This window comes from Embiotoca jacksoni, unplaced genomic scaffold (assembly GCF_022577435.1).
Source record: "Embiotoca jacksoni isolate LCO1_2020_lvr unplaced genomic scaffold, fEmbJac1.0.p SCAF_29, whole genome shotgun sequence".
NCBI classification, from domain to species: domain Eukaryota; kingdom Metazoa; phylum Chordata; class Actinopteri; family Embiotocidae; genus Embiotoca; species Embiotoca jacksoni.
The window spans coordinates 745,416-771,826 of record NW_027185380.1 but is presented as its reverse complement, the minus strand read 5'-3'; the positions used below and the strand labels follow the sequence as shown (position 1 = coordinate 771,826).

The 26,411-nt window shown below is 44.0% G+C and overlaps 2 protein-coding genes across 4 annotated transcripts; one reads left to right on the top strand and one right to left on the bottom strand.

The window, feature by feature from the left end:
• Positions 1-373: 373 nt before the first annotated feature.
• On the bottom strand, positions 374-18,779 carry reps1 (RALBP1 associated Eps domain containing 1). 3 transcript variants are annotated; one of them, XM_069161603.1, is made up of 20 exons: positions 18,519-18,779; positions 17,865-18,036; positions 16,007-16,130; positions 13,094-13,323; positions 12,268-12,433; positions 11,379-11,509; positions 10,499-10,661; positions 10,338-10,401; positions 9,416-9,570; positions 8,148-8,269; positions 7,617-7,697; positions 6,311-6,398; positions 5,876-5,977; positions 5,192-5,252; positions 4,872-5,070; positions 4,583-4,762; positions 4,250-4,339; positions 3,932-4,086; positions 3,733-3,838; positions 374-3,631 (listed from the first exon to the last, which is right to left on the bottom strand). In XM_069161603.1, exons 2-20 carry the CDS (start codon positions 18,015-18,017, stop codon positions 3,563-3,565), a joined length of 2,439 nt encoding a protein of 812 aa, XP_069017704.1. In that variant the 5' UTR covers positions 18,018-18,036; positions 18,519-18,779; the 3' UTR covers positions 374-3,562. The 3 variants fall into 3 exon arrangements, with proteins under 3 accessions (XP_069017704.1, XP_069017702.1, XP_069017703.1); XM_069161601.1 differs by lacking the exons at positions 374-3,631; positions 3,733-3,838 and having other exon boundaries at positions 3,995-4,086; positions 4,583-4,769; XM_069161602.1 differs by lacking the exons at positions 374-3,631; positions 3,733-3,838; positions 7,617-7,697 and having other exon boundaries at positions 3,995-4,086; positions 4,583-4,769.
• A 3,047-nt stretch (positions 18,780-21,826) lies between these two features.
• Positions 21,827-26,130, top strand: abracl (ABRA C-terminal like). The gene is made up of 3 exons (XM_069161746.1): positions 21,827-21,928; positions 22,961-23,026; positions 23,577-26,130. The coding sequence occupies exons 2-3, from the start codon at positions 22,966-22,968 to the stop codon at positions 23,759-23,761; spliced, it is 246 nt and encodes an 81-aa protein (XP_069017847.1). The 5' UTR covers positions 21,827-21,928; positions 22,961-22,965; the 3' UTR covers positions 23,762-26,130.
• The last annotated feature ends 281 nt before the right edge of the window (positions 26,131-26,411 follow it).

The following is a 26,411-nucleotide window of genomic DNA, read 5'->3' as shown; positions in this document are numbered from 1 at the left end:
TGCTGCACGTCGGGGAGCCGGCGGCCCTCGACCCGCTGGACCCCCGACGTCCAGCGTGCGAGGACCCGCAGATCAACTGCTCGCAGTTTTAAATTCTAGTTTGTTGTTATCGCTGGGTTTTCTTAGACTCAAAACTTTATTGCTTTAAAAATTTTATAAATAATATTCAACTCAACTGCAGGGAAAATATCCTCTTGTGGACCGAAGTGAACATAAAGTTCGATAGTCTCAATCATGATTGCTGTGCTGCAGTGTATCACGTCTGGAGGGGCCGCTATTGGCTGATTTAGTGATTGAGGGAATAACTTTTTAGTTTTATACGAACCAAACAAGCTTTTTAATATAAATAAAAGAGTGAGTTAAGAGAGCGGTGTTTAAAATATTGTGCTGTTTTTTATTTTTGTGTAAAAATCACACAGCTGCTAGTTGACTCTGCAGAGATACAGTACATCCATGCAGTTAAACATCTAGGATCCCACAGCCAAGAGAGAAGGAATTAAATAGAATATTCTTTCGCTGTTAGTCAGCAATTAATGCAAATGTACATATGAGTCCAAAAGTGTGTATCATATACAATATACAACACAGATCTGGGAGCAAATAGCATTCAAAATCCCATCAAAGACTTCGTTAACGACTGATTGCTTCTGCCTGCCTGGATTGCCTTTTGGGTTTAAGGAGGGGGGGAAGAGCAGTTGTGCTGGCAAACATAAATCAATCCCACTTGAAGGGGTTTAATAGGGTTTTAAATGGTATTAGTTCCAGGTCTGCAAAAAAAAAAAAAAATGATATAACACACGCACACACACACACACACGCACACAAACACACACGCACACACACACACACACACCAAGAACATCATCGTTCTCAACAGCAGAAAAAAGAAGGCGAGCCTTGATACAACAAGGAAGAGAGGTCAGTCAGCCGCCATGGAAACCAGAACGCCCAGTCAGGAGGAGAGGAAGAAGAGGAGGAGGAGGAGGAGGTGGTGGGTGGGTGGGTGGGGGTAAGGCTTTAGAAAGAAGACCGATGCTTCACCAACACACGGGGACAAAACATTCATTTAAAAAAACTAAATTGACCAAACAAAACTGGACTTTTCAAAGACACTGGCACACACACACACACACAAAAAAAGGTACAATTTCCAGGTTGTAAAACTCGAGTGGTTCATTATTAGTTTCTTCTTAAAGCATCTTCTTTGTTTTTTTTTTTTTAAATAGACGTGAAAGACGAGAACAGACGTGCAAGGGTTAAAAAGAAAAGCAAAGAGGGATGTAACAAATAAAGAGATGACGAAGGGCGGGAAGAGAGGGCGGAAGTTGGGTTCAAAGTGCAGTTGGGTCATTCAGGTCTCCCTTTCTGTCGACTGCTCTCCTGTTCGAAGCTTCGCTGACACCCAGCGGAGGGTCACGTGATGCCGATTTCAGGATTTAAAAAAAAAGAAGAAAAAAACACTGATCTGGAGTTTACTTCCCTCTGGAGCCGGGAGCAGACTGCTCATCAGTACCAAACCAGAGGGGGACAAAAAAAAAAAGGCAAAAAAGATTCACAAACATACAGTAGATGGTGTTCTGGAAGATCTACGATACAAAAACCAGAGTATACTGTTCACACAGTTGCTACTATCATAGTACAAACAGCTAAGTATAGTTGGTCTGTGGTGGTGTATCGCCCGTACTTGCATAGTGCTGCTGAATTTTTTTTTTTATTTATTTTTTTTTTTTTTTAAATCATTATCTACCTGCGCCGTCCACTTTGGATCTGTGCGCGTGCTGAAAAAGAAATCCCATCAGCCCGACGTGATTCTTCACGAGCGCCGCCTCGCGCGGTTCGAAGCAGCTGGAATATCTTCGAACCCTTCAAAGTGAACGTCCGCTTCCATGAAATGCTGATTTTTTTTTTCTTTTCTTTTCTTCTCTCCCCCCCCCCCCCCCCCCCCCCCCCCCCCGAGTTAAACACTGGAAAATTACCGCAGCGTTCAAGAGGGTGAAGTTGAAAAAAAAGAAGGCTGAAATGTCGAGCGGCGCCCATGTTTGAAACAAACAAACAAAAACTTTAGGGTGTGTGTGGGGAGGGAGGGAGGGAGAGAGAGGCTGAATCTTTCTTCACACACCAGCCCGAGTAGAGGCGAGAGAGCAGAGTGACAGTTCAGTCATTTGGCATAAAGTTAAACCATTCAGTCACGTCAATCCGCAAACACTGTGTAACATGAAGAAGAAGAAGAAGAAGAAAAAAAAAGAGACGCACGTGAAGGGGGCGGTCATAAGAACGAGGCGGGCTGAAATCACATCACGGGACGAGTCCAAAGAGCCTTCACCATGACGATTTAACCACTAAGGGCTTCACACAAACACCAAAGTCCTGTCCAGAAGTAGCCCAGTATGTTTTACAAAGAGGAAGACTGCACCAAACTCCATTAAAAAAAAAAGAAAAGAAAAGCGAATTGTTTTGTGACTTGCTTTCAAGCCGACGTAGATCCGTGATGTGGACTTTCTTCGGTTTTAAAAGATTATTAAAACTGGTTTTGTTGGATTTTCTTTTTTCAAAAAATAGGACAGCCAGGCAGCAAATGTTCAGCAGAACAGAACTATTTTTGAGGATATTCAAAGAGGAAATATCCTCTTTTTGAACATGCATGGCAGACGCAGGAAGAATCGGATGCCAAAAAGCGAAAACACGTTTAAATAAACAGTTTTAACCTTTTCGGGAAATAATTTTGTTTGCTTTTTTTTTTTTTTCTCTGAGAGTTAGAAGAAGTTTCAGCATAAAACTCGCCAGAAAAAAAAGCACAATTTGGCGATTGTATGTTTTTAGCATGTGTACAGGAGGCCTGGCATGTAATTCGGGCTCATTTAAAGGTACGAGGAAGTGTGTTGTTTGACCTTCGAGGGAGCCGAGTTCAGCCGTTTGACCCGCTTCCAGTCTTTATGCTGAGCAACTTCACGTCTGTAGTTCACGCGCAGGAGACGGACACATCTTTCTTCTCACCCTCAGAAAGAAAGTGCACAAGCACGTTTCCCAAATTGTTTAACCGTTTCTTTAAATTGACCTGATTTTTTTTAATAGGAGTTTGGTGCAGTCGAGTGAAACACACTGGTGCCAGCTAGTAAAACAGAAACACAAATACACAAACAGCCACGCGTACGCGACAAATAACGCTCTGCATGTCTTCGTCAGTCATTCAGAGAGTAAAGTAATCAGACTCCAGCAGTTTGTCTTCAGACCGCACTCCCAAGTTAGAGCGTCTTGTCCGGCGCTCCTGAACCGTCTCTCAGTTCGCTGTCGCCTTCACCTCTCTTAAAACAAACAAACAAAAAAATAATCAAAAAAAAGTGCCCGTTTGTAAAATCCCCTCCTGCGGCCTCCTCCCGGTGGGGAGACTGTGCTCTCGGGTCCGTCCGGCTTATGACTTGATCGGTGAGTGATTGAGAGTCTTAAAGGCGCCTCCAGGAGGCGGGGGGTGAGGGGTGGGTGAGGCTGGGATGATGGAAGGAAAAAGGGAGGCGAGGGGGAGTCGCATGGAGGGCCACAAGCCAAATCTTCCTCCGCACGTTGGTTAAAGATGAGAGAACGGTCTGAGCTGCTCTAGCTGGACTTCCAGGGATATCCTCTCTTCGAGGAGGTCCTGGAAAGAAAAAAAAAAAACGACAACAGGCGTGAGCGCAGCGGGAGATACGAAGAGAGACGCCTAACCGTTTCACAAACAGCTGCTTTTATCCTTCATACCTTCAACTGTTGCTGCAGTTCACTGTTGAGTCGTGCCAAAACTGTATTTGTCTCCTTGTTTCTCCTGATTGAAGCTTGAATCGCCTTTTTGTCCTTTCCGACTGACCTGAAAACGCAGAAATACACTTTTTTTGACTAAAGCGCTGATGCGCGGGAATTCAGCCCGAGAAAGTCTCCCGGAGCGACACGAGCGTCGTACCTGGGGATGGAGGGCTGAGTGGCCAGGACGGCAGCTATGACGTTGGACTTCTGCGGACCGTGCTGCTCGTCCTCCGGTCGCAGCTCGTCCTCCGACTTCAACCTCCGACGTACAGGTTTTGGGGGAGGAGCCAACGGGCCAGATGAGCCCTTGGCCTGATGGCGGAAAAAACAAAACAAAGGAAAAAAAATTTCCTCCCCGTCAGCTTTCAGGTTTTTATGTCGCGGTCAGTTTACTTTCAGATTGTTCAGTTTGTTGCTGAATTATTCTAAGTATCGGATCGTCTATTCATTTTGTACGATAAAGATTTTGACGCACGGAGTTGACAGTAGCTGAAGTTCTCTCGTCTGCTTGGCCGTCACTCTTGACTGTTCTTAAAGGGCCAGCGCCCTCCGACGGCTTGTCCACCTGCGGACACAAAATAAAACGACACACACAAACAACGTCCATAAAAACGCGAAACTTTTACGCGACTCATATTCAAGAATAGTTCAAGAACATAAGATTCAGATTTTGTATTGACGTAGTCAAACGCCTGATCATCCGCAGACAATGTTTCACTTGTCGTATTTCGCCGGTACTTTGATCTGCTTCACAACAATGAGCAGAACATGCAGCGATTAACGTGATTATCCCCCGATCACGACCTACCTGTCCCGCCTCGCTGTGCTTGTCGACCTCCGGCAGGCTCGACGGCTGTTCGGACGCAGCGAAGGCCTGAAACTGGCTGAAGTCTGCGAAGTTGGGCTGCTGAGGAATCTGCTGTGGGGAGGTGGTGGTGAGCACCCCCCCCGCCTCCTGCTGAGCCCTCGGCATGGCCGGCGAGCGGTGCTGATGTCTGGGGGGGGGGAACCCGGGGGGAGGGATTTTAATCACTGATGCTGAAACACGAGAGAGGTCGAAACTGTTTTGTTGTTGTTGTTGTTGTTGTTGTTGTTACCTGCGTGGGCAGCGGTCTGGGAGGCACGGCGGGAGGGTAAGCTATCGTAGAGGACTGAGCTTGTCCCGTGGCGGATGTGGCGGCGAAGGTGCGGTTCATGTCCAGAGACGAGGAGCGGGAGTGGGACGGGTGTGGCCGGGGCGGAGGGGGAGGCGGGGCCACCACCTTCAGGGTCTCCGGAGACGTACCCGACTGAGACCTGAACACAAACGTTTTTGTGTTTTTGTTCATTTAAGGACGTCGCACTGAGTCCTATTTAGCGGTGGGCAGACGGTCTCATCTCGAGTGGTCCGATCAATGAAGGGAAGGAAACAACTGACCTTTGCCTCGTGATCGGCTCCTGGTCCGAAGTGTAGGAGTCCGAGCTGCTGTAACCGTCACCTTCACGGAAGAAAACAAACACCTCATCAACGCTGGATATCACAAGACTGCGCGGCTCATAACACCAAAGTATAGAAACAAAAGGACTTTCTTTTCTACAACTACAGAACAAATTTATTTATTTTGACCAAGCTGATGAAAATAAACTTATTTTATATTTCAATTATTGGAAAGTTGAAGACTTTTTTTCTTTTCTTGCAGCTTCTATAGTTAGAATAAAGCCTTAAAATGACAGGAAAGTAAATCTATTTACAGATCTGAGAAACTGCCTCGTGATGTCACCTGAGTTGGATGTCAGCTGGGTCTGACTAGAAAAGTGGGAGAAAAAAAACCCTGAAAGCTCGCAGTTCGAAAGAAGTCAGTTTGCCAGACGTCTGTCTGCCCGCTTCATCTCTGAATCTACCTTTAACTGTCTGTAGCGGAATTGCATTGTGGGTAATGTAGGCGCCAGGTTTTGACGAGGACAGAAACATACGTGAAACAAAAACGAGAGAATATCTCCGGTTCCGCTGCATTCATGTTTTTATTTTTTTATTTTTAAACTGTCCATCGGGAGTGTGACGGCGAAACGCTGAACCTTTGAATCGCCGACTCTTTGATAAAGAAGCTCCTCTTCTACTCACCTCCGGTGCTGGCGGCTACAAACTTCATGGAGGCGGGTAATTTGGCTTCTTCAGACAGCTCCGGAGGTTTGACCAGAAGCGGGCTGGTCGGGTGGTTGTGGTCTGCAGGTTTGAGAGACGGCAGGAGAAGTGTTGAGTCTACTGGACACCGAGTGATCACAACAAACAACATCTAACATGTCGGCTGTGCTTCAGGAGCAGCTGCAGCTACTGCTAACGAGCCTGATCACAAAACGTCTTCATTGCTCAAATCTTTTTTCTTTTCTTTTTTTATATACATCTATATCTTCTATTGCAGTTTTCTCATTCATATTAGCTACAGATCACATTCAATTCCCTTCAAGCCAAATGATGCTGAAGAGAGAATGATGCCACCATTAATGAAAATGCAAGTCCGGGTTTGGACAGTAAAGGCTCGAAGCCAGAGTGTCTCACCGCTGCCGGTCCTCTTCAGCTCCATCTCCTGCATGTGGATCTTACTGGGCGTCATCCTGATGGGAACCGGGTGGACGATGGCCGTGTCCTGCGGGACAGACAGAGACGCAGAGGGTCAATTACACACAAATGTGCAAAAAGACGAGACGAGTTTGACAGAAGAAGAAAAAATTAAAAAAAAAAAAAAAGATTTCTAACAGCTCATCTGTTTACTTGGACACGTTTAGTTTCCAAACTAAGTACTGATTCTGATAAATAATATTCAGAGAGAGGGCCTCTATCTCACAAGCGGATGTTTCTTTTGCTAGTTTCAGACCGATGCAGCTCAACATCGATGCAACACTTGCACCAATCTGAGAGCCCAAAGGTCTTAACATGTGGTGCGATCAAGCTCACAGTTGGGACGTCACTATCTTCAAGCAGCCGAAAGTGATGTGTGCAATTAACCTACAAAATAATCTAGTCAATGGTGCAGTATTTTACTTTATAAAGATAAAGTGTACACTGTGCTTATTACACACACACACACACGCAAAAGATTAACAATACAAAAAGATTACAATGTGAAAAATCATTACTGTGTACATTAATACGCTCGATCTACACACGAGCAGATCGGTTTCCTCTGAAGAGAAACTTTCTTTCCTACACTTTGGCCAGTCCGTCATTACAAAAGCAAACACAGTGTGATGACGCCGCTCCTGCGCGGAGGGAAGTTGGTTAGCGCGAATGTCTGAGTCTGTGTTCTACACCTTCCCGGGAAAAGATCGCACTGACAGAACGTCGGAAGAAAATCTATCAACTGGCCATTTGAAATAAGGGAAAAGGGAAAAGAAAAAAAAAGATGGAGAGATTTAAAGGGAGTTCAACAGTAAATAACAGAAATGATCAAAACAAAACAAAACAAAAAAAACCAACTGTACATCATTTTAAGCGCTCGCGGCACCGAACATATGTGGGAAAATAATTAATCGCTCACAATCTGAAAATGCGCTAGTGATTGGTGGATGTCACTGTAGGAAAAAAGGTGATGTCCAATAGAAGCTAAGCCGGGCAAATCACAACACACTGCTGAAACAGTGAACTGCACTTTGAAGGAACATCATGCACAGAGAGAGAGAGAGGGAGAGAGAGAGGGAGAGAGAGAGAGAGAGAGGAACAGAGAGAGAGAGACTGATAGCGAGAGAGACACAGACAGAGAGAGACAGACAGAGAGAGAGACTGATAGAGAGAGAGAGAGAGATCCAGAGTGGGTTAATGTCTGTCCATTAATGGTGAAACCATGCATACTAAGTGATTGACTTACAGGGTCAGCTGGTGCAATGTTAGAGTCAAATTGGGTCAGAGTTTGTGAGCTGGAGGAGCGCTCGCTAAACGTCTCCCACTGCTGCAGGAGACAGACAGACAGTGAGAAAAAACATGTCAGTCAGCCAGTGCAGTGACATCACACATTTACATCATCAGTCTGAGGCCGCTGCCGTGATGCAACGTCGTCGTCAGGCATCACCGGCGGGCGCGTGTGAACAGAACGAGACACGATAGCCACCGTCACAGCCCCCCCCCCCCCCCCCCCCCCCCCCCCCGAGAGGGGGCGGAGGAGGTGCTGAATTATCAGTAAATTATGTTTGATGATGAAGAGCATGAAGTGGTGATCAAATCAAATGAGGGATGGATGAGGAGAGGGCACCTGATCAACCCTGAGCAATGAATTAAGATGGGTCAAATGCAAACACAGCAAAAGCAAACAAGCATAGAGCTTAAAAGTGTGTGTCGTGTGTGTCGTGTGTGTGTGTGTGTGTGTGTGTGTGTGTGTGTGTGTGTGTGTGCGTGCCGGAACCTCGTTGTTCTGGTTCATCTCCGGCCAGGCCTGGTTCAGCGACGGCATGGAGGGAGACTTGCTGGGGGTGACCTCCACCGGCGACCCCGAGTATCCAACGTCGGCGGTCGACTCCGGCACTTCTGAACACGAGCGATTAGACACGGGTTACACACTCGGGAGACGGGCTCCAGGAAAACAAACCGAAGGGACAAATGAACCGCAAGATCTAAACGTGACGTTACTCCTGGATGACATTATTCACGGTGTTAAATAGGAAGGATGTCTCTGTTGTCGTGTCAGGAGGGACTGAACCTGCGTTGAGGGACTAATTTGACGAGTTTACTTGCTTGCTGGGAGTTAGATGAGAAAGCTGCTTCCACCGTGCGCGGTAAATACGAAGCTACCGACAGCGTTCGATTAGCCGTGCTTTGCTTAGCACAAAGGCTGGGAACAAAGGGAGACTGCCAGCCAGGATAAGTTTCAATATTAATCCAAAAAGGTTCAAATGCCGATTTGTAAAAACAACATGTGGTTTTTGTTGTGGGTTACGCGGGCTCTTCCGGAGTCTCTGCTATTTGTCTGATAAACTCGGGAGACGTCAGGGAGACACTGGCGGCTGTCAATGTTCTCGTGTAATACTTCCCAAAATGTTCATCTTGTTTCTTTAAATAGCCACATGCAGATTAGCTGCAGAGTCAGCAAAGGGAAGCAGAAAATGTGTTTACATTTTCACATTACATTTTGAGGAAGGAGAGAACGAGAACTCATCTGCTCTGACTGTCTGCTAAAACCCTTGTTCTAAATCACATTATCACCAGAGCTGCAGTGGCAAAAACATCCCTTTTGATTATCTGTACAATTTTTATGGAGGTTCATATAATCCTGTTCACTTCAGCAGACCGTTTTAGATGAAACCTTTTTGGCACTCACTGATAAATAAAAAAAAAAATAAAAAACAATAATAATAATAATAATAAACACGTACAATTAACAATCCACGGCTAAAAACCGGTCTTGCACATTATCTGATGTGTATTAACAAGGTCAGTGCTGAGTAAATCACACCTAATAGATATGTTGATTATGGCTGTCGGGTAATGAGTGAACGTCACGTTTAACAAGAAAGAGGCTCGGCTCAAATCAGGCAAACTACAACCCGGATGGAGGTTTTGCCTCACTGCAGCACGGTGACATCACACGGTGGAGAGGAGGTCTGAGGCTGGTAAAATTAGGAGAAGACGCAGCAGAGAGAGACAGAGAGAGAGAGAGAGAGAGACCCCGAGTACCTGCTGAGTCATCCAGGTCGATCAGCTTTGGCATCAGGCTTTCAGGCAGCTTCTCGGGGAGGTCGTAGCCGTTCTTTCTGGCCACGACCAGGTGAAAGGCGGCACAGAACTCATCCAGGGTCAGCGCTCCGTCTTTATCGAAATCTGAAAGCTCCCTTTGAACACACAGCAGACGGAGTCACAACGGTGACATTATGTCGTGTATTTTCACAGCTGCCCTTCAACTCGACAGAACATTGAGCACACACATTTAACACACACACGCACGCACACACACACACACACACACACACACACACACACACACACACACACACACACACACCGTCATAAATCGCTGCCTCGATTACTCTCCTGATTGCAGCCTGCACGAATGGCAACAGGACCCCGACAACTGCTTTGTAATTAATTGTGCAATTACCCAGGAACATTTCATTCCTCGTTAAAAATAAAAGCAGGTTGGTGGATCGGTGCTCAACGAACAGGCAGCGAGACAAAACTTTGTAGTGTTGAAACGAGTGCAGAGCTTCAGCGATGCCTTTAAAGTGTAATTCCGATTTTCTCCTCGTTGTTTCCCACATCAGTCGCTGTAAAACGTAACGGTTGGTTGCACGAGCTCAGCCTCCTTCCAGCTCCTCGGTGTCTTTGGGTTTAATCGGCATAAACGGCAGTCGACCGTGAACAACTCAATAAGTTCAATCAGTTGCTCCGCAACTTTTACATCATTTTCAAATTAGGGAAATTTCAAAAATAACAAAAGATCGTCACTGGTGCAAATATTAACCAAAATATACAACCTATTAACATGATTAGCTGAACGGTGAACCTCAAGTCCATTCAGGGGGTTCACACATCTACACAGGCACACTGAAGAGAGAGAAAGCCAGCAAACGCAGAAACGAACCGAACAGCAACGACTCACCAAATATGCGACAACTCTAAAATCGGAAGCTTTGATTTGGTGAAGAACTCTTTTGCTGCTGAACCTGAAACACACGGAAACCGAGAGGAGGCGGTTGAAAGCGATGCGCAGCGTTTCCACAAAGGTTCGCCGTGTTGGGCGGGTTTCTGTGTTTTTCCTACCCGGTATGAAGCCGGTGAGGTCCGGCTGGATGGTTTTGAACTGGTTAATGTAATACTGTCTCTGCTCGTCGGTGATCTTCCACGGGTCGTCGTAGGTGCTGGACTGTCGCTGGATCTCGTTGTTCGTCGCGGCCGAGGCGACGGTTCGTATCGTTGTGCTTTCCTACGGGAAGCCACGAGGGACATTTACAGAAGAAACATTAAATGAAGAAGAACTTATTTAAGTAAAGCATTTTATAACACAACTGGACTGTAAAACTTCTCCTTTTTTTTATATATACAAACATAACTATGGTAACTTACAGTAGTAAAATACTAATACCGTATACAAATATACTATATATCATGAAATTAGCATTTTGGCCAAAAGTGGCACTGACTTTTAGCATGTTAGCTCAATATGACAATAACATGAAATGAGAGACTAAAAGTTACTCCGATGTTTGAGACACAACTTTGATTATGGGATGTCTCGTGTTTTGTGTCGGCCGGCGGCTTTTCATCTGATGAAGGAGGTTCGCCATCAGGATTAACACAGACCTGTTCCAATAATGTGCACCAGGTGTTCCAGTAAATCGATATTCATCACACGTGTGCCTCAACGCCCCCCCCCCCGATTCTGCCACGTGATTGGCTGACGGTAGATATTTAGCGTCACACCCGACGAGACCGAGCGACGACGGAGGCAGACTTCGTTTTTTTTTTTTTTTTTTTGGATTGAAAATGGATCCAAATTAATCCCGAGCATTAGAAGAAATGTAATACTGATAATTACCGAGCTTACTTTAAATTCCAACAGCATCCAATTCGGCTGATATAATTGGGTTGCTCACATAGTGAAGCTGCTTTTTAAAAAAAGTGAATTGTAAGGCAGCCCTACCTGGACTGACGAGGGATGCATTCCTGGGAGCGTGCTGGATGGCGGCGTGTCCGCGGTAAAACTGACCCAACTTTCCTGACCCGGAGGAGGAGGCGAGTGGGACGGCCACATGCCCTCACCGGTCACTGCACCTGGAAGGGAGCAGACCGGGAAAGTATGTTTGAGCGTCTTATTTTATACATTATTCACAGGGAGCACATTTCCACACCGTTAATATTTCCTGTGTCATATCTCAACCGCGACTTTGTGCTGACAGAAGCAGGCGCACGTCATGTGACGTCTGCTCCGTTCCTCGAATGACTAACTGAGTGCCTTTCTCGGCAAACATCATTGACAGTATGCAGTCGCTGCGAAGAGCAGGAAGTGACACGCACAGCTGACGTGCTTCGTATGCCAACCCTTCATCGCAAATAACCGCTGTTAGCTGCACATCTTGTCACTTTTCCTTTCATTGTAGATGTCGTGGTATTATCATCCTCTGTGGCCCATTGAGAGTGAATCCCTTTGCTGTTCTCCCATAAAAAAACAAAAAAAAAAAACAAAGCGGTCATCAACCTGCAACTTGTGGACTTTTCCCGTTTACTTTCATTTCTGGCTCATCATTTCCCATTATTGCTGAATCAGCAGATCATTTTCTCAGTTGTTTTGTGGAAGGTCAGAAAATAGTGAAAAATGCCTCATTCTATTCAATTACCTGTCCGAAACCTGATGATATATATTTACAATAACGTGAGCTCTGAGACACTGGGGAAACTGGCGCCTTCTTAAAACAATTACTGGAAAGATTTCCCTGACCGCAGGTGAATTTGAAGTCGATCGACGAATCGTTGCAGCTCTGATTAGATTTTTTTTTTTTTTTTTAAACGAGCAGTGGCTCTGCGGGCGCGACCTGTTTGCGGCTCTCTGAAATGCGTCCACACGGCTCCGGTCGCGGCCACCACCACCGGTGTTCGGTCTGCGTTCCCTCCGCTGTGTTGCCGCTTGTGTTTCCTCCAGGAGTGGGGGGAGGTGGGGGGGGACTGCTGAGGGGAGACCACCGGGGACGTCGGTTCGGGCTGTCGACACATGTACAAACACGCACAATAAAACACATGGAAGTACACGGTATGCGCAAATAACAAAAGAAGAACATCGGTATGGGTAAACGTAAACTGCAGAATTTAATAAGAGCGAGCGTCTTCAGACGCAGGACATGTTTTAATGTGACGCAGTGGGAAAAAAAATTGTATTTGCAAAAGTGTAGCTTCCGTCTCATATCCAAAAAGATTTTAATCTTTCGACACACCACATCCGAACCAAGTGATAGTCAATATAATAATTAAAAAAAAGCTACTTAAACCTTTTTATCTGCACCATCACTGACGTGGGACGTTTAAGCAACCAGCGAGTTAACGTTTCACAATAGACGCTGCAAAAAAGCCTAGAAAGAGTTTCTGTGCGAGGAAACGTCAGCAGCAGACACCTTCGGGAGAGTAACTGAGGCAACAAGTAATCAAACGCGCACAGAAAAAAAAAACAACACGGGAAACACAGCGGAGCTCCGGCAGCTTGTCTCCAACGACCGCAGGCTGCAGCTGCTGACAGAAATATAAAAGTGTGCGTGTGATGTTCTCCAAAACGCAGATAAAAAGCATGTTTGTCTACGTCGAGAGAAAGAAAAAAAACAAAAAAACACTGGCGCGGTGCGTTTACGGGGGGACGGCAAAGTGTCTGACCTGTGGTTCTATGCTGGGTGCCAGAGGCTGGATGACCTCGTGGACAGGAAGCGTGGTGGACGAGGGCGGGCCCTTCTTGTTCTGGTGACCCCTGGCCGGCGGTCGGGGTATGACGGCGGCGCCGGGGGCCGGGTACAAGCCCTGGCTGTCTGCGTCCTGGTAGAGCGCGGCGTGTCTCGCGTCCGCCTCGTTCTTCCCCACCACGAACCGGGGCAGCGGCAGGTCCTTGACTGGAGAGACGCAAATCGGATTCAGTTCCGGGTGCAATGCCAGGTGTAATCTTCTCACCTTTATCACCAAATAACTCCCCAGTGCGCTGAAGTTGTCGTCAGCACTACGATGTTGTATTTTGCTGATGAGTGACTTTTTTGTTTTTGTTTTAAATGGTGGAGCTGTAGTATCCCCTCATCCTGCCTCTTCGGCTTCAGTTCCAGACTCCTTACACTTCCCAGAATGCCTGGCGCCGGCGCGCACACTCAGCTGATGTATATATGGCTTGTAATGAGAGTGGCCGCTGAAAAATGGGAACAAACAGCGCGAGTATTCCTTTCAGAAAAAGTTGCTTCCTCAAAAATGAAAACACTAGAGCGAACGCTGATCCAGTCGACGCACCGCCGGTGCGGCAAACGGTGGATTTAAAGGATGTTAAATGTCAAAACACAAATTCAAAACTTTTTGGTGTTGAAGCACTGAAAATATCGACTTTTGCTGCGGTTTGTACACCACGTCTGAAAATCTGTTTCATGCCGTCTTTACGTAGAGGAAATGACAAAAACAGAAACACAGCAGTAAAACAGGCAAAGCACAAATCAATTAACCAGACGTGTGTTGAGAAGACTAAAAAAAAAAAAAAAAAACAGAAATTATTGTGGGCTGACATTTAAAAGGAGTAAATTGTCATGCGCTATAAAAAAAAATTAAAAAAAAAAAAAAAAGACAAACAACATGGACTTAAAAATCCAAAGTGCTGATTAAATAAAGAAAGTTTTTGTTATCTGGATTTAGAATTGGGAGCAAAAAAAAACAACTGAATATTTATCTGAATGACTTCAAACCTCTTTTGCCACGTGATTAGCCACACACACACACACACACACACACACACACACACACACAGAGAGCTATTACTGGTTGCATCCGACCCGCGAGCAGTGCGATGATTCAGCAATAAACGGATTAGCTGATGGAAAGACAATTAACCGCCAACTGTTTTGATAATCAGCCATTTATTTGCTGCTTCCCCCGCGTTTCAAATACGAGGATCTGCTGGCTCGTCTCGTCTCGCATGTGATAGCGGATCAAATATTTTCCAGTTTGGGACGTTTGGGTTATGCAAAGTAAGCAATTGTAGGACGTTACTTTGAGCTCGGGGGAAGTTGTGGTGGCCAGCTTTTGCAACTTCTTGAAATTTCACAGGCAAAACATTGAAGAGAATAATCCTCAGATTAATCAAAGAAACAGCAACGTTACGCACTAAAAAAAATATCCATTCACAACTCTGAGTTGATTAGCCGGATCTAAATAAACTGAAAACACAGCAGCATTACGGGCTATGGGCTGTCTTTTAGTGCGCACACACACCAACTACATCACCGTTATATCCATATTTTATGCGCAAGTAAATGCGTTTTTCTGGATGCTTATCGTCCCTCCTCGAAAACATCAACTTATGAAATAAGTTTCCGTTCAATATTTTGGCACGACTGAGGTCACTTCAAGCTCTCCCGACAGCACATACTAACATTTCTAACCAACTCCTACCCCATAATTAACTGCGTCTGCTTCAGAAAGAGCATCAACTTTAAAAAAAAAAAAAAAAAAGGCGGGTTTCCAAAGTTCAAACATCCCCATAATCTCATCACCATCATCCACCCATTTTGCAAGGAGGAAGTGACCTCCTCTGTGCTTCCATACGTTTTTTTTTTTTGTTTTTTTTTTAATCAAATTATGAAATCATTCGAGCATGTTGCAATATTTCAGGTCAAACGAGCAACGTTCTGCAGCGGGGTGACTGACACATCTTCCTTTGTGTGTGTTTTTTTTTTAAAGCAGTCACACCAGACACAAACAGAAAACCCTTCAGACCGCAAACTCTTGTTTAGTCAGAATAAATAGAAAAACTCGTCCCAGTCATCCACTAACACAAACATTCGGATATCAACAGCGCACAACGGACAATATTTCTTTCCATAAACAAACATAAATCAGCAATTTGGCGTCACGGCGCTCTACCAGCTGATTAAGATGAGCTGTCCGTCATCTCGGATAACGTGTCCACTGTCAGCACGTGAAGGCTTCTTATAGGTTTTAATAAAGAACTGTTCAAATAACTCATTTATTTTACTTCATTTAAAGACACCAGATCATCTCTTTCGTCGGTTTAGTAACATAGACTGATGTCTTTAGAGATTAAAACACTTCAGTATTTATCAATCATCAAGAAATTATAATGCGTCCCATCCTGTGAAATAATAATAAAATAATCCAGATGAAGACTTTTTTCTTATCTGTATGGTTTTCTCCAAGTAATTGGTTAATTAAAATTTTTACATGCACAAAAGGTTAACTTGAGTATTTGCCATTAATAAAATGCATTTGTTTTCTTACTAAACAAATTATTCCCGATAAGGACAACAGACCACTGCTCCTTGCTTCCTGTCAGAGAACCATAAATTCATTAAGCTTTCTTTTCTCAAATAAAATGACTTCAACCAGTAAAGAGAGGACAACACCCCGACGTACCCGAAGCTGGAAGTTAAAACAGAAACATCCAGCAGCGCCTCCCAGAGAACCTCGAGCTTTGTTACGTGATGGCATTGTTTCGGGGGAGAGGAAAGAAAAAAGAAAAAAAAAACACGGGGCCAAAGAGGTGCCGAAACAGAAAACAACGATTGGATCGAGTTTTGGACTCACCCGAGTTGAGGCTCTCCACCCTCAGGGGCAGCCCGGACTGGGCGATGGCGATGAGCTTCAGAGCGATGTAGAACTGGCTCCGTCCGAAGTGACCCAGCCGAGTGGCTCCGCACAGCTCTGTGATCTGAACCCCCGCACGAGGACGAGGAGGAACAGTTAACAACATTGTACTCATCTGAAAGCATCCGATTATTAACCGCCACGGAGCCGCTCTTCCTTCTGACAACAGATAAAACTTAGAAAATTAGACGTAAACGGCACATAGCAATTAGGGAGGGGGATGGGAGGGAGGAGGGAGGAGGGGGGAGTTTGCTTTAACAATTTGATAAGTATCTCCCTCATTAGCGGCCAAACACGACTCCGTCAACGCGGATTTACTGGACGCCAGTTCCTCCAAACGTTCACCGACTCGACGCGATGCGGTCGGCCCGCTTTAAGTCACAAAGGCAGCGCGAGCGGCTGGTCCAATTCACCGTGTTCGCCGGCAGGGTGTTCGCCGGCAGCAATGAGGCCGATTATCGCGTAATTTGCTGCGTTTTAGGTGACGCCGAGCGGGCCTTCGTGCGCGACGGTGGACGCCGGGCGGCGCAAATAGAAACTACAAGGTGTTAGCAGCGAATACATGCAGGAGAGAGGGAGAGATAAGTGTGGTTGCACCAATACAACTGAAACCTGCGGGTGAGCGCAACCAGGAGAGTTACACTTAATACCGTTAGTACAGTGAGCCACACCACCACCACCACCACCACCACCAGCAGCAGCAGCCCTCCACCGTTGACTGATCCCCCCCCCCCCCTCCCTCCGTCCCCCTCTTACTTGCTGACAAAGGACTTAATCTAGAGTATGTGTGGGGATACAAAGCACCAGTCGCCTTTCTCAGCCTGTTACCACATGACACTGTAGCCTTGTGCGTCTCACAGGCCGCCACAGTGTTCGGGCTAGATTTTGAAAAGCGGAGGGATTACAAGGCTGCCTAATTCTCCCACCACACTGCTCCCCTTGTTGACCTTGAAAGGGATGCTGACTCACAAACTGAAAAAGAATATATATATATATATATATATATATATATTTATTTTGTTTGTTAAATACTGGCCTGCCGAGAGACGTGGAGTCACAAGAACGGGGCCGCTGCTGCAGTTTCTTTGTTTTTTTTTTTTTTAAACTGGCAAACTCACGACTCAGTTAACAGAAGGAGCGGTGACACTGGAGATGGGATTATCAGGCGTGTAACCATGAACATGATCGCTGCAATCTGACAGGAAGTAGATCTATTTGAGGGCTGGATGCATAGTTATGGAGTCTGGGAGGGGTGGCGGAGGGGTGGCGGAGGGCACAAGACTCTCCAGCCAGAGACAGTTGAGGTTGTGTGATAACTTCATAACTGCATTTCTCCACCATGTCAGCTCAACTCAGAGGGGAACTTAAAAAATAAATAAATAAATAAAATAAAAAAGGCAGATGCTGATGGAGGGAGAGGACAGGAAACAGGAAAGTATTAATTATCACGTTATGTACGTCGGACGCACAGGAAATTTAAAAAAAAAAAAAAAAGAAGAGGTAACTGAAGTAGAGAGAGACACGTGAGGCTTTTCTTTTACGCGTAAAAGGAGCCGACGTGGTTTATTACATGTTGACTCGGCTGCTGCTAACATTTAGCCAGAAGAAGGTGTGTCTCCTCCTTGCTGCGCAGCGCTGCTAAACCAACCCCGGCTAACCGCGGCGGAACCGGGATGACAGGGCTGCTCTCCACCGCCGAGCCGACGCGGATCCATTTAGGAGATAACAGGGTTGGTTGGGGTTTTTTGGGGGGGGGGTGTGGGGAGGGGGTTTAAGACACTGGTGCCCGATAGCTCACCTGCAGGACAACTTCGCTGGGTAGCTGGGCCGCCCGGAACAGGTCCAGGACTCTCCCGTTGGAAGCCACTTTCTTGGTGTTGTCCGTGTCGCAGTAGACGAACAGATCCGAGTAGTATTTCTGCTCCACATCGCTCAGCGGTAGACTTTCCATCGTAGTGCCCAAATTCAGCCTGCGAAAAAACAAAAAAACACGGGGACTAGTTGGCTAGTGGATTAGCCCCCCCAACACCACACCACACCACACACACCCTCCACCACCCTTTTTTTTTTTTTTTTTTTTTTCCTAGCCAATGACTGAGGAAGGATCCACACACACAAAAAAAAAAAAAAAAAAAAAAAAAATGGGCGAGACTTTCAGGATCCCAACTCGGCCCGCGTCGGTGCCGAGCTACCGACCGGGGTCAGCCGGTAGGGACGTTTTCACGGACGCGCCGACTTGTTGTCGTCCGACGCCCCGCGCCCTCCCTCCCTCCCTCCCTCTCCCTCCTCCTCCTCCTCGGCCTCCGTAAACGCGCTGTCAGCGCCGATCCCGACTCGGGAGGGTTTCCCGATGAAGCGATGCTTCTTTTACGCACAGTTAAGTCAACTTTTGCCGGGCCGAGCCGAGCCGAGCCGAGTAAGCCGACAGCTGGCTAGTCGTGCTAACGGCTACCTTGAATCAAAAGTCAGCGGCACCGACGTTCAGGCTGACGAGCAAAGCGCGTCCAGCTCCTCGAGCCCCGGGACGTCCGCCGCGTTCAGCCCCTCTGCGCGGGGAGCGCGCTTCTCCGTCCCGCCGGAGCCCCTCCGCGGGATGGGTGTTTCTGCGTTTGGCCGGGGACAAATTCCACCGCGGGGCCGCTAGAAGTAAAGTTTCAGGGTCTTTGGGTTCCTTCCTCTGGTGATCATAGCCGCCATTCCTGCCCACCAAGTGTCGAGCCGCTCGGCATTAAAGCAACACTTCCGGTACGACTCTTTCAAAGTAAAACACGCGTGTAGCGGCAATTTGAACCTACTCCGGGGGAGGTTTTTTTTTTCAAACCCAAATCAGCATTTTAAAATGTTCTATGGACCTCAATAAGATGCCTGTCTGAATACTGTTTTACTGTTTTCACCTTTAAAAAAAAAATATGAATTTGGACCTTCTGAACTGTAACTTTTATCCTATGTTTAGCTTGCTTAATGTTTAAATCACTGTTCTTAATTGTTTTTAAATGTCCTTTTCTTTTGCCTTGCGTTTTGATTCTTGTAACAGTTTCACGTGAAGCACGTTGAATTGCCTTGTTGTTGAAATGTGCCATACAAATAAACTTGCCATGCTGTAAACACCCATGTCTACTTGGGAATGTTTTAATTGTATCAGAATTGCTCTCTGAAATTGATCCCGCAAAAGGGTTGCACGTGATTAGTTTATTCCATGTGCCAATATAGCTATTCACATTCAGTTATTTGTTGCCACTAATTGACAAAATGTGAACCCCCATTGATCTACCTATCCTGACCGTTTGCTATTGAGTTAGATAGATAGATAGATAGATAGATAGATAGATAGATAGATAGATAGATAGACTTTATTGATCCCACAAGGGGACATTTTTCCACTACAGCAGCATGTAAAGATACAGGGTAAGCAGTAAAAATGACAGAATAAAAATCCAGGTAAAAATATAAAAATGAACAGCATATACAAATACAATTTTATAAAATTACACAACAGCGTAATGGTCAGCAGTTCAGTGCAAAAGATGATAAGTGATGTAGGACAGATTTGGCCAGAGGAGAATTATAAATATTAATAATTAATAAAGTCTTATTGCAGTGAATGATCTCCTGTCGGTCCTTGTGACGGCGGAGCTGGATGAGTCTGTTGGAGAAAAGTGCTCCTCTGTCCCTGCAGCAGGCGGTGGAGAGGCTGGTCAGGATCATCCAATATGGATGACAGTTTGTTCAGCGTCCTCCTCTCCACCACCTTTTCCAGACTATCCAGTTTGCAGCCAATTATGGAGCCGGGGGCCTTTTTAACCAGTTTGTTAAGTCTGTTGGTGTCACCGGATCCAAGTAGCAGCTCCTCAGTCAGGAAAACAACCAAATTATATTCATATTTTCACAGGCTGTTTTTTTCCTCACTCGTGTGATTGACCACACAAAGTGGGCAAGTCCCGGGGTCACGTCATATTCTCGCAAAAGAACTTGTTCACATTGCACAGAAAAGGGGAGAGAAATTAGGTTACTAAGAGCATGGCAGTCTTTTTGTTTTGTTCATTTATCTTTTTTAGACATGAGTTGTTTTTTTGTTTTTTTTATCTATAAAGAAAACAATCATTTCATCTTCTTGAGATACCAAATATTGTGATAACAAGCGAACATTTAATGTAGTGTCAGCTGAGAGTGTTTTGAAAATGTTTGTATATTTCGTATAAGTCATCCAATTTGGATCTCCCTCTGAATTTTCCACTTTTAATTACAAGATGAGATCAAAGTGAAAATATAATAATATGTGAGAAAACAGAGAACATGTTAAATCTATTCTCGCTGGAGTAAAACATATATTCAATAATTACCGCGCTTCTTCCAAAGTTGCGCTTTTGTTATGAAGGCAAACTGGGTACACTTCCGGTCTCATCTCTCGTTTCTTCCGAGCTAGCTTGACGTCTCCTGACGTCACTGGGCTCCGGTCCGAGTCAGCGCGAGCTCGCTTGGCCTGCAGGGACCCGGATGAGTGATTTCAAAATAAAAGCCACACTCGTTCCATGGCTTGTAATTGATAAGAGGACGGGACGGTTTACTGTAGTGAAAATACAGATGTTACACTTTGATACGGTTCTCTATTTCGCACAAAATTCACTGCTGGCTTTGTGTTTTTAATAATGTGACAATAATAGGAATAAGTAATAGTGTATTAGTTCGTAGTTTTCAGACATTAAATAGCACAAGCTCATCATTTTCATGAAGACAAAACGAAACTGTATTATGTTCATGTCAATTGAGGGGCTGCATGTAATTTAAATATTAATTTAGTATTTGTCATATGGTCCTAACACCGCAATAATGAGGATCATCAAACTACATTTTGACAAAGGCACAGGCATCCTCTGCAAGAACTAAAAAACCAGCACACTCACATATCCTGATAACTAAACATCTCAGGCTATTTTGATTTTAGTGAGACTTTGCTAAGTGACCACCTGTTCAACCGGCTGTGAGCCTTCGTTTTTCTTTTCTTTTCTTTTCTTTTTTTTTTGGAGAACTGGAAAAATTTCACTTGTTTGCAAAGGCAGAAAAGAAGACAACACATTTCCGTCCTCTTCAACTCCTTATATGGGGCAATGCCCCTGGAAGTATCGCATTGTGTCACGATGAAGTCAGATGAGTTTTCATGCTGCCTTCATGTATCATAGGAAATCTGGATTATTAAAAACCCTACAATCTTACATTGTGACAACCTTACAGATGCCACTAGGTTATAATTACTGAAACATGTTTGAAAGCATTGCTTACATGCAACATCATTCTCAGAGCAGTGAGGATGACAGCTTTAGTATAGCAGAGCTCGGGGGATCGTTAATTACACTTAGAGTTAAAAAAAAAAAAAAAGGAGTAAATAAATGTCACAAGGTCATTTCTGAAGCTTTCAGCTGCATGTCATGACCTTCACTAGTGAATAAAGTTTGCTTACAAAGCCACGAGATGTGGTTGAAAACTCTGACCCTAATGTGACAATTTATTGTGTTTATGAAAGTATTACAAAAATAGTAAAAATATCACATTTCTGGTTTTGTATTTTACTTTTTTTTGTGAAATTAACATTATTATAAATATATATTTATTATTATTATTATTATTATTATTGCCGAATGCAACACTTGCTGCTACAAAACAAAGACCCATTCAATACCCTTTAATCCATCTAACACGTGCTTGAGCAAAAACTGAGTTCTGTTCCACTTTATTCCTGGATTTATAAAAAAAAAAAAAGGGGAATTTTCCCATCAGACCCTGAACGCAGCAACGTTTTCTACCGGTGCCGATTCATCAGTAAATCGTCCATCGCCTCGTTTGAAGCACAAAGAACCGCACAGTCAGGTAAAAAAAAAAAAAAAATAATAATAATAATAATAATGCATTTGTCACTGTTGCTTTTAAACCGGTTTTGTGTTTATTTTTTCATTTAATCGTGTTTCCACCGTATATTTAATCGGTCTGAAGAACTCCCCGGTCCTCCCGGCAGATCGTCTGTCTGGGGTTTGAGGCTATTGTTACCGGAGAGCTCTGGTCTGCTGCTCACAGGAAAATGTTCTTTTCTCCACGGAGACACGTACAACATCATTGAACTGTGGATATTGAGACCGATGGCTGCACATCTGTAAAATAAATGAATTTACACGTAGCGTCTTCTAGCCGTGAATGCTAAACCCTAATTTCCGCATTGATCTTGGTCCGCCCTGTTCACGTTGTTGCTTGTTCATCTCAGTGCTGCTGTCAATATCCCTGTTTAATCTAGTGCTTTTCTTGTGCTGTCTGAGCGCGTCTGATGACTTGAATTATATATATATATTTTTTTAATGGATTTACGGACAATAAACAGACGTTCCCTTGTACAGATAGAATCCCACTACCGAACTCCCTCCACAAATATGGTAGAAATTTGAATTGCCTTGCGATAACCCAATTTTTATGATTAGGTAAATAGATATTAAGACTGTCCTTACACTACATCCCTCTGTTGTAAAATTCGGCACACATTTCATGACTGAAGCATCACTTAATTTCACTTAAACCACTGTTAATGCTATTACTCCACCCTTGCATTGTTTGCCCAAATTGACAGTGCTGGTTGGGAAAGGTGACCATTTTATTGATATAAGTGCTGCTTGGTGGATAAATCATGTACCGAAGTGAGGAATGGGCTTTGATGAAAAATATTCTACTCTTAAAAAGGCGTTAATGTTTTTATTTTAAATGGTGCAACCTAAAATGGCCCAAAATTGAATAGAGTTTGGCTCAGGAAAAGGGCTGAAGCGGGCGTGATTATTTCCATTTCAGACCCAGGGTACTTTAAATAAACCAAGTTGTTTTGCATTAATTTGTTTGTCCCTTGATTTTGTTGTCTTCCAGCAACGATGAATGTCTCCCATGAAGTGGAACTGCTGGTGCAGGAGATTCAACGACTCGGCAGTAAAAGTGAGTCAAAGCCGTGATTCTGTATTGCAGGATGACGTGTTTCGTCTTGAATTTGCTTGGCGTGCCGTCTCCTGAGTTTTGATAGAGCACAATAATGCAATCGCGTGATGTTGATCAGTAGTTCTCGCTCACCACTCCTGATTCTGGAAACATAAATACGTCCCGTCACACTGCCTCGGGAATATTTCAGTCCATCTCTCTCAACATGTCTCAACACCGTCGTGCCATGTGCAACGCTCCAGGCAAACTGTGAAACATTGGGTCCTTATTAGAGATAAAGAAGTAACTCGTTGTCGGTGCCCTGTTCTCTACACCATTTAAATGGTTTCAATTTAAATTATTAAAGTAATCATCTGTCTGGACCTGGAATGGGTCTTTTTTATTTATTTTTTGCATTTTTGCTCAGAAATCCTTTAAATTGATCAACTGACAGGATAACCGACTCCTAGTTTAAACTCTGCTACTCCAATTACAATCCATTTTATGTGAAAAGTCTTGTCTTTTTACTGTAATAACTGTTTCGCGAAACTGCATTAATCTCTTATTTCAGATGCTGACGGTCAAACCTGCGTGAAGTTCGGCGTCTTGTTTAATGACGACCGTTGCGCCAACATCTTCGAGGCGCTGGTGGGCACCCTGAGGGCAGCCAAGAAGAAGCAGCTGATCAACTTCCAGGGTGAGCTGCTCCTGCAGGGCGTCCACGACAACGTCGACATCATCCTGCTCCAAGAATGAGACCGACGTTCGGCTGGGACGACCAAATGGCAGCGAAGCCTTACAAATACTGAGCTTCTGCGGTGCGCCAGCCTGTCACCCGCCTTCTGTTTTCATCCTCTATTTACAGGGCTCAGTATTTGAATTGAAATGCAATAACCGATCAGATCTAGACTCGACCCGGCTGGGACGTCTGCGTGTGATTTTTCGTTGTATTTCAATGTGCCGTACTTCAGAATATTTTCTATGATTTTCAGGGTCTGTGAACAATCACAGTCAAACATAGTTTCAGATGACGTGGAGAAGTTTTGTTTGTGTCTCAGGCGCTGACATTTTATCAACCGCAGGTGGATCACAACCAGATGCCTCTTTTGACAGTTTCAGTGTCGGGACCAGATCCTGACTAGATTTAGCCGCTTCAGCAAACTTCTTTTTACATTTTTTTTTTTTTAAATTGAATCCGACTCTGACTAATTATTTGTAATGGCTGCACAAGGCTAATTCTCCCTTTACGTTCTCAAGAGGCAGTGGGAGTTACAGTAAGACCCCGGTACCTAAAGGTCATGTAATATAATGAGTGCTTCTGCATCAAAAATCTAACACCGCTGTAAGACAACAGGTCCACCAACAGTGTCACCAAATGGCAGTTCCATTTATTGTTTACATGAGCCATTTTTACTACCTCTTGTGGACTTTGTAATAAGACCTTACGAGACCGGAGATTTTGGAAATCCAGGAACAATTCCTTCTTAGAAACTACGACTACAGTGACCGTTCAAGTGCATTTTAACACAGACTTGCACCTTTTTGTACTCGTTGCAAAGCGCTACAGTCGTTTTTATTCCACCTTTTTTATATGTAGTCATTAATGAATTTTCTCTGCTAAACAAAAAACTCCAAAAAATTTCGTTTTGTAAGAAATAGATGACGAGCAAATGGCGAATGTATTTCTTGTGCAATTTTTTTATTAGTGTATAATTACAGGGTGATTGGTGCCAAATGGAAAAAAAAAAGTTTAATTTGCGATGATTCTCAGGACCAAATCAACACAACCAAATATGTTTAGTAACTGTCCTGTGGCTTAGATTAGGAACACAAGATTTACAGTTTTTAGTTTAGCACTCTGTGTTCTGCACCAGAGGTCAAACCAAACTCTCTGATCAGGTGCAACCAGTCTTCTCTGAAAACTCACTACTTGTAGGTGATTTGTTTAGACTTTATCAACAAGCAGTCTGAGCTTGGTATGGAGGTCCAGAGATGTCAAAATGAAATGAATTAAAGAGAATTTGTGAAAAAAAAAATAATCACAGTGACAAAAAGGGTAAAAAACAAATCGCACAAAAATTAGAGAAAGATTACTTTGTGAAATTGAACAAGCTTTTGGTGAATAAAAATATTGCTAGAATAAAATATTAAATGCCCCCCCAAAAATAAGATGCAGGGTGAATTAACGTTTCAAATTTGTTAACTGGTATGTTGGTTATATTTCACGTGATATTTCTTTTCAAAAATGCATTTTTAATTCGTGTAATTCTGACCACTTTGGCCTTCCAAGTGGTTGTGGTTCTTTGAAAACAAAGATTTGTCTTTTTTGCACCGGATGGACCAACTTTTTTCCTGAATGTAACATCTCCTTGACAGCTACTGTGCTCGTTTGCATAATATCAAAGTTTTGAAAAGAAGTTCTCATTAATTTGGGCCTCGGTCGTGTTCACACATTATCTGCTTCTCTTGATGTAAAGAAGCAAGTTATCAGCCTTGTGAAACGACGCCTGGCCTACAGGTTTTTGAAAAAACCATTTCACAAGCACTGCTGTTGTATCAACCTCGCTAAATCTTTCAACTTTAACACTCAGGCGTTAGTTGTTTAAATTTAACTTGAAATGGGATTTTTTTGTTTTGTTTTTTTCTCGGCATTGGTGGCACAGATGGATGAAAAACTGCGGTGAGCTGAATTGTATTCTGATTGTGATTGAAACCGAAATATAACCTGATTACATGACATCTAATTATCATAAGTAAATAATGGGATAATTAGAAGTCTGTAAAGTTGTGGAAATAATGAAGAAAAGTAAAACTGAGGAAAGAGCATGCTGCATGCATCACTGTCATGAATATCCTGCTGTTGCTCTGGAGGGAGTTTCAAATTGGCTCTCTTAAAAACAAATTACAAGTAAACATTTGTCAAGAGGAAGAAAGAAAGTAATTGTGAGAGCAGTACCAATACCTCCAGCCATCTCTGTGTACAAGTGGGATGCCTGCATGTTGTGTTCAAGTGCTTCATTGCTGTCTTTTTGTATTGGCAAATAGACATTCCTAAGAGAGCAGATGTTTATGTTACTGTTGAAAACACTCCGAGGAATTAAATCTTTACACTTGGGAGTCTTGAACCTGCTTTGTACTGTTTTTTTTTCTTTTTATGACACTAGAGTTTAAAACTTGAATTCACATTTTACATTCAAAAACGGTTACTGAGGAGACGTGCTAAATTATTACCTAATCTGACTGTGGATTTTGGGCCAATGAAAAGAAGCAATCTTGATCAAATCCGATCAAGTATTTTTTTGTGTCAGTTAATATTGAATATCTTTTGATACGGAGTGTCATAATGCTACAAGAAAAACTTGTGGGCATCTAATCTGTCCCTCAATGTTTTTTTTTTTCTAAATTT

What these genes read in the sequence shown, in the direction of transcription:
- abracl (XM_069161746.1), top strand. Translation starts at nt 22,966, where the DNA reads ATGAATGTCTCCCATGAAGTGGAACTGCTGGTGCAGGAGATTCAACGA. An exon ending in TCAACGACTCGGCAGTAAAA is followed by an intron (nt 23,027 to 23,576) that starts GTGAGTCAAAGC and finishes CTCTTATTTCAG; the next exon opens with ATGCTGACGGTCAAACCTGC.
- reps1 (XM_069161603.1), bottom strand. Translation starts at nt 18,017, where the DNA reads ATGGAAAGTCTACCGCTGAGCGATGTGGAGCAGAAATACTACTCGGAT. An exon ending in AGATGAACCAGAACAACGAG is followed by an intron (nt 7,698 to 8,147) that starts GTTCCGGCACGC and finishes TGTCTCCTGCAG; the next exon opens with CAGTGGGAGACGTTTAGCGA. An exon ending in CTTCAGCTACTGTCAACTCC is followed by an intron (nt 4,087 to 4,249) that starts GTGCGTCAAAAT and finishes TTCCGCCATCAG; the next exon opens with GCCAAGGGCTCATCTGGCCC.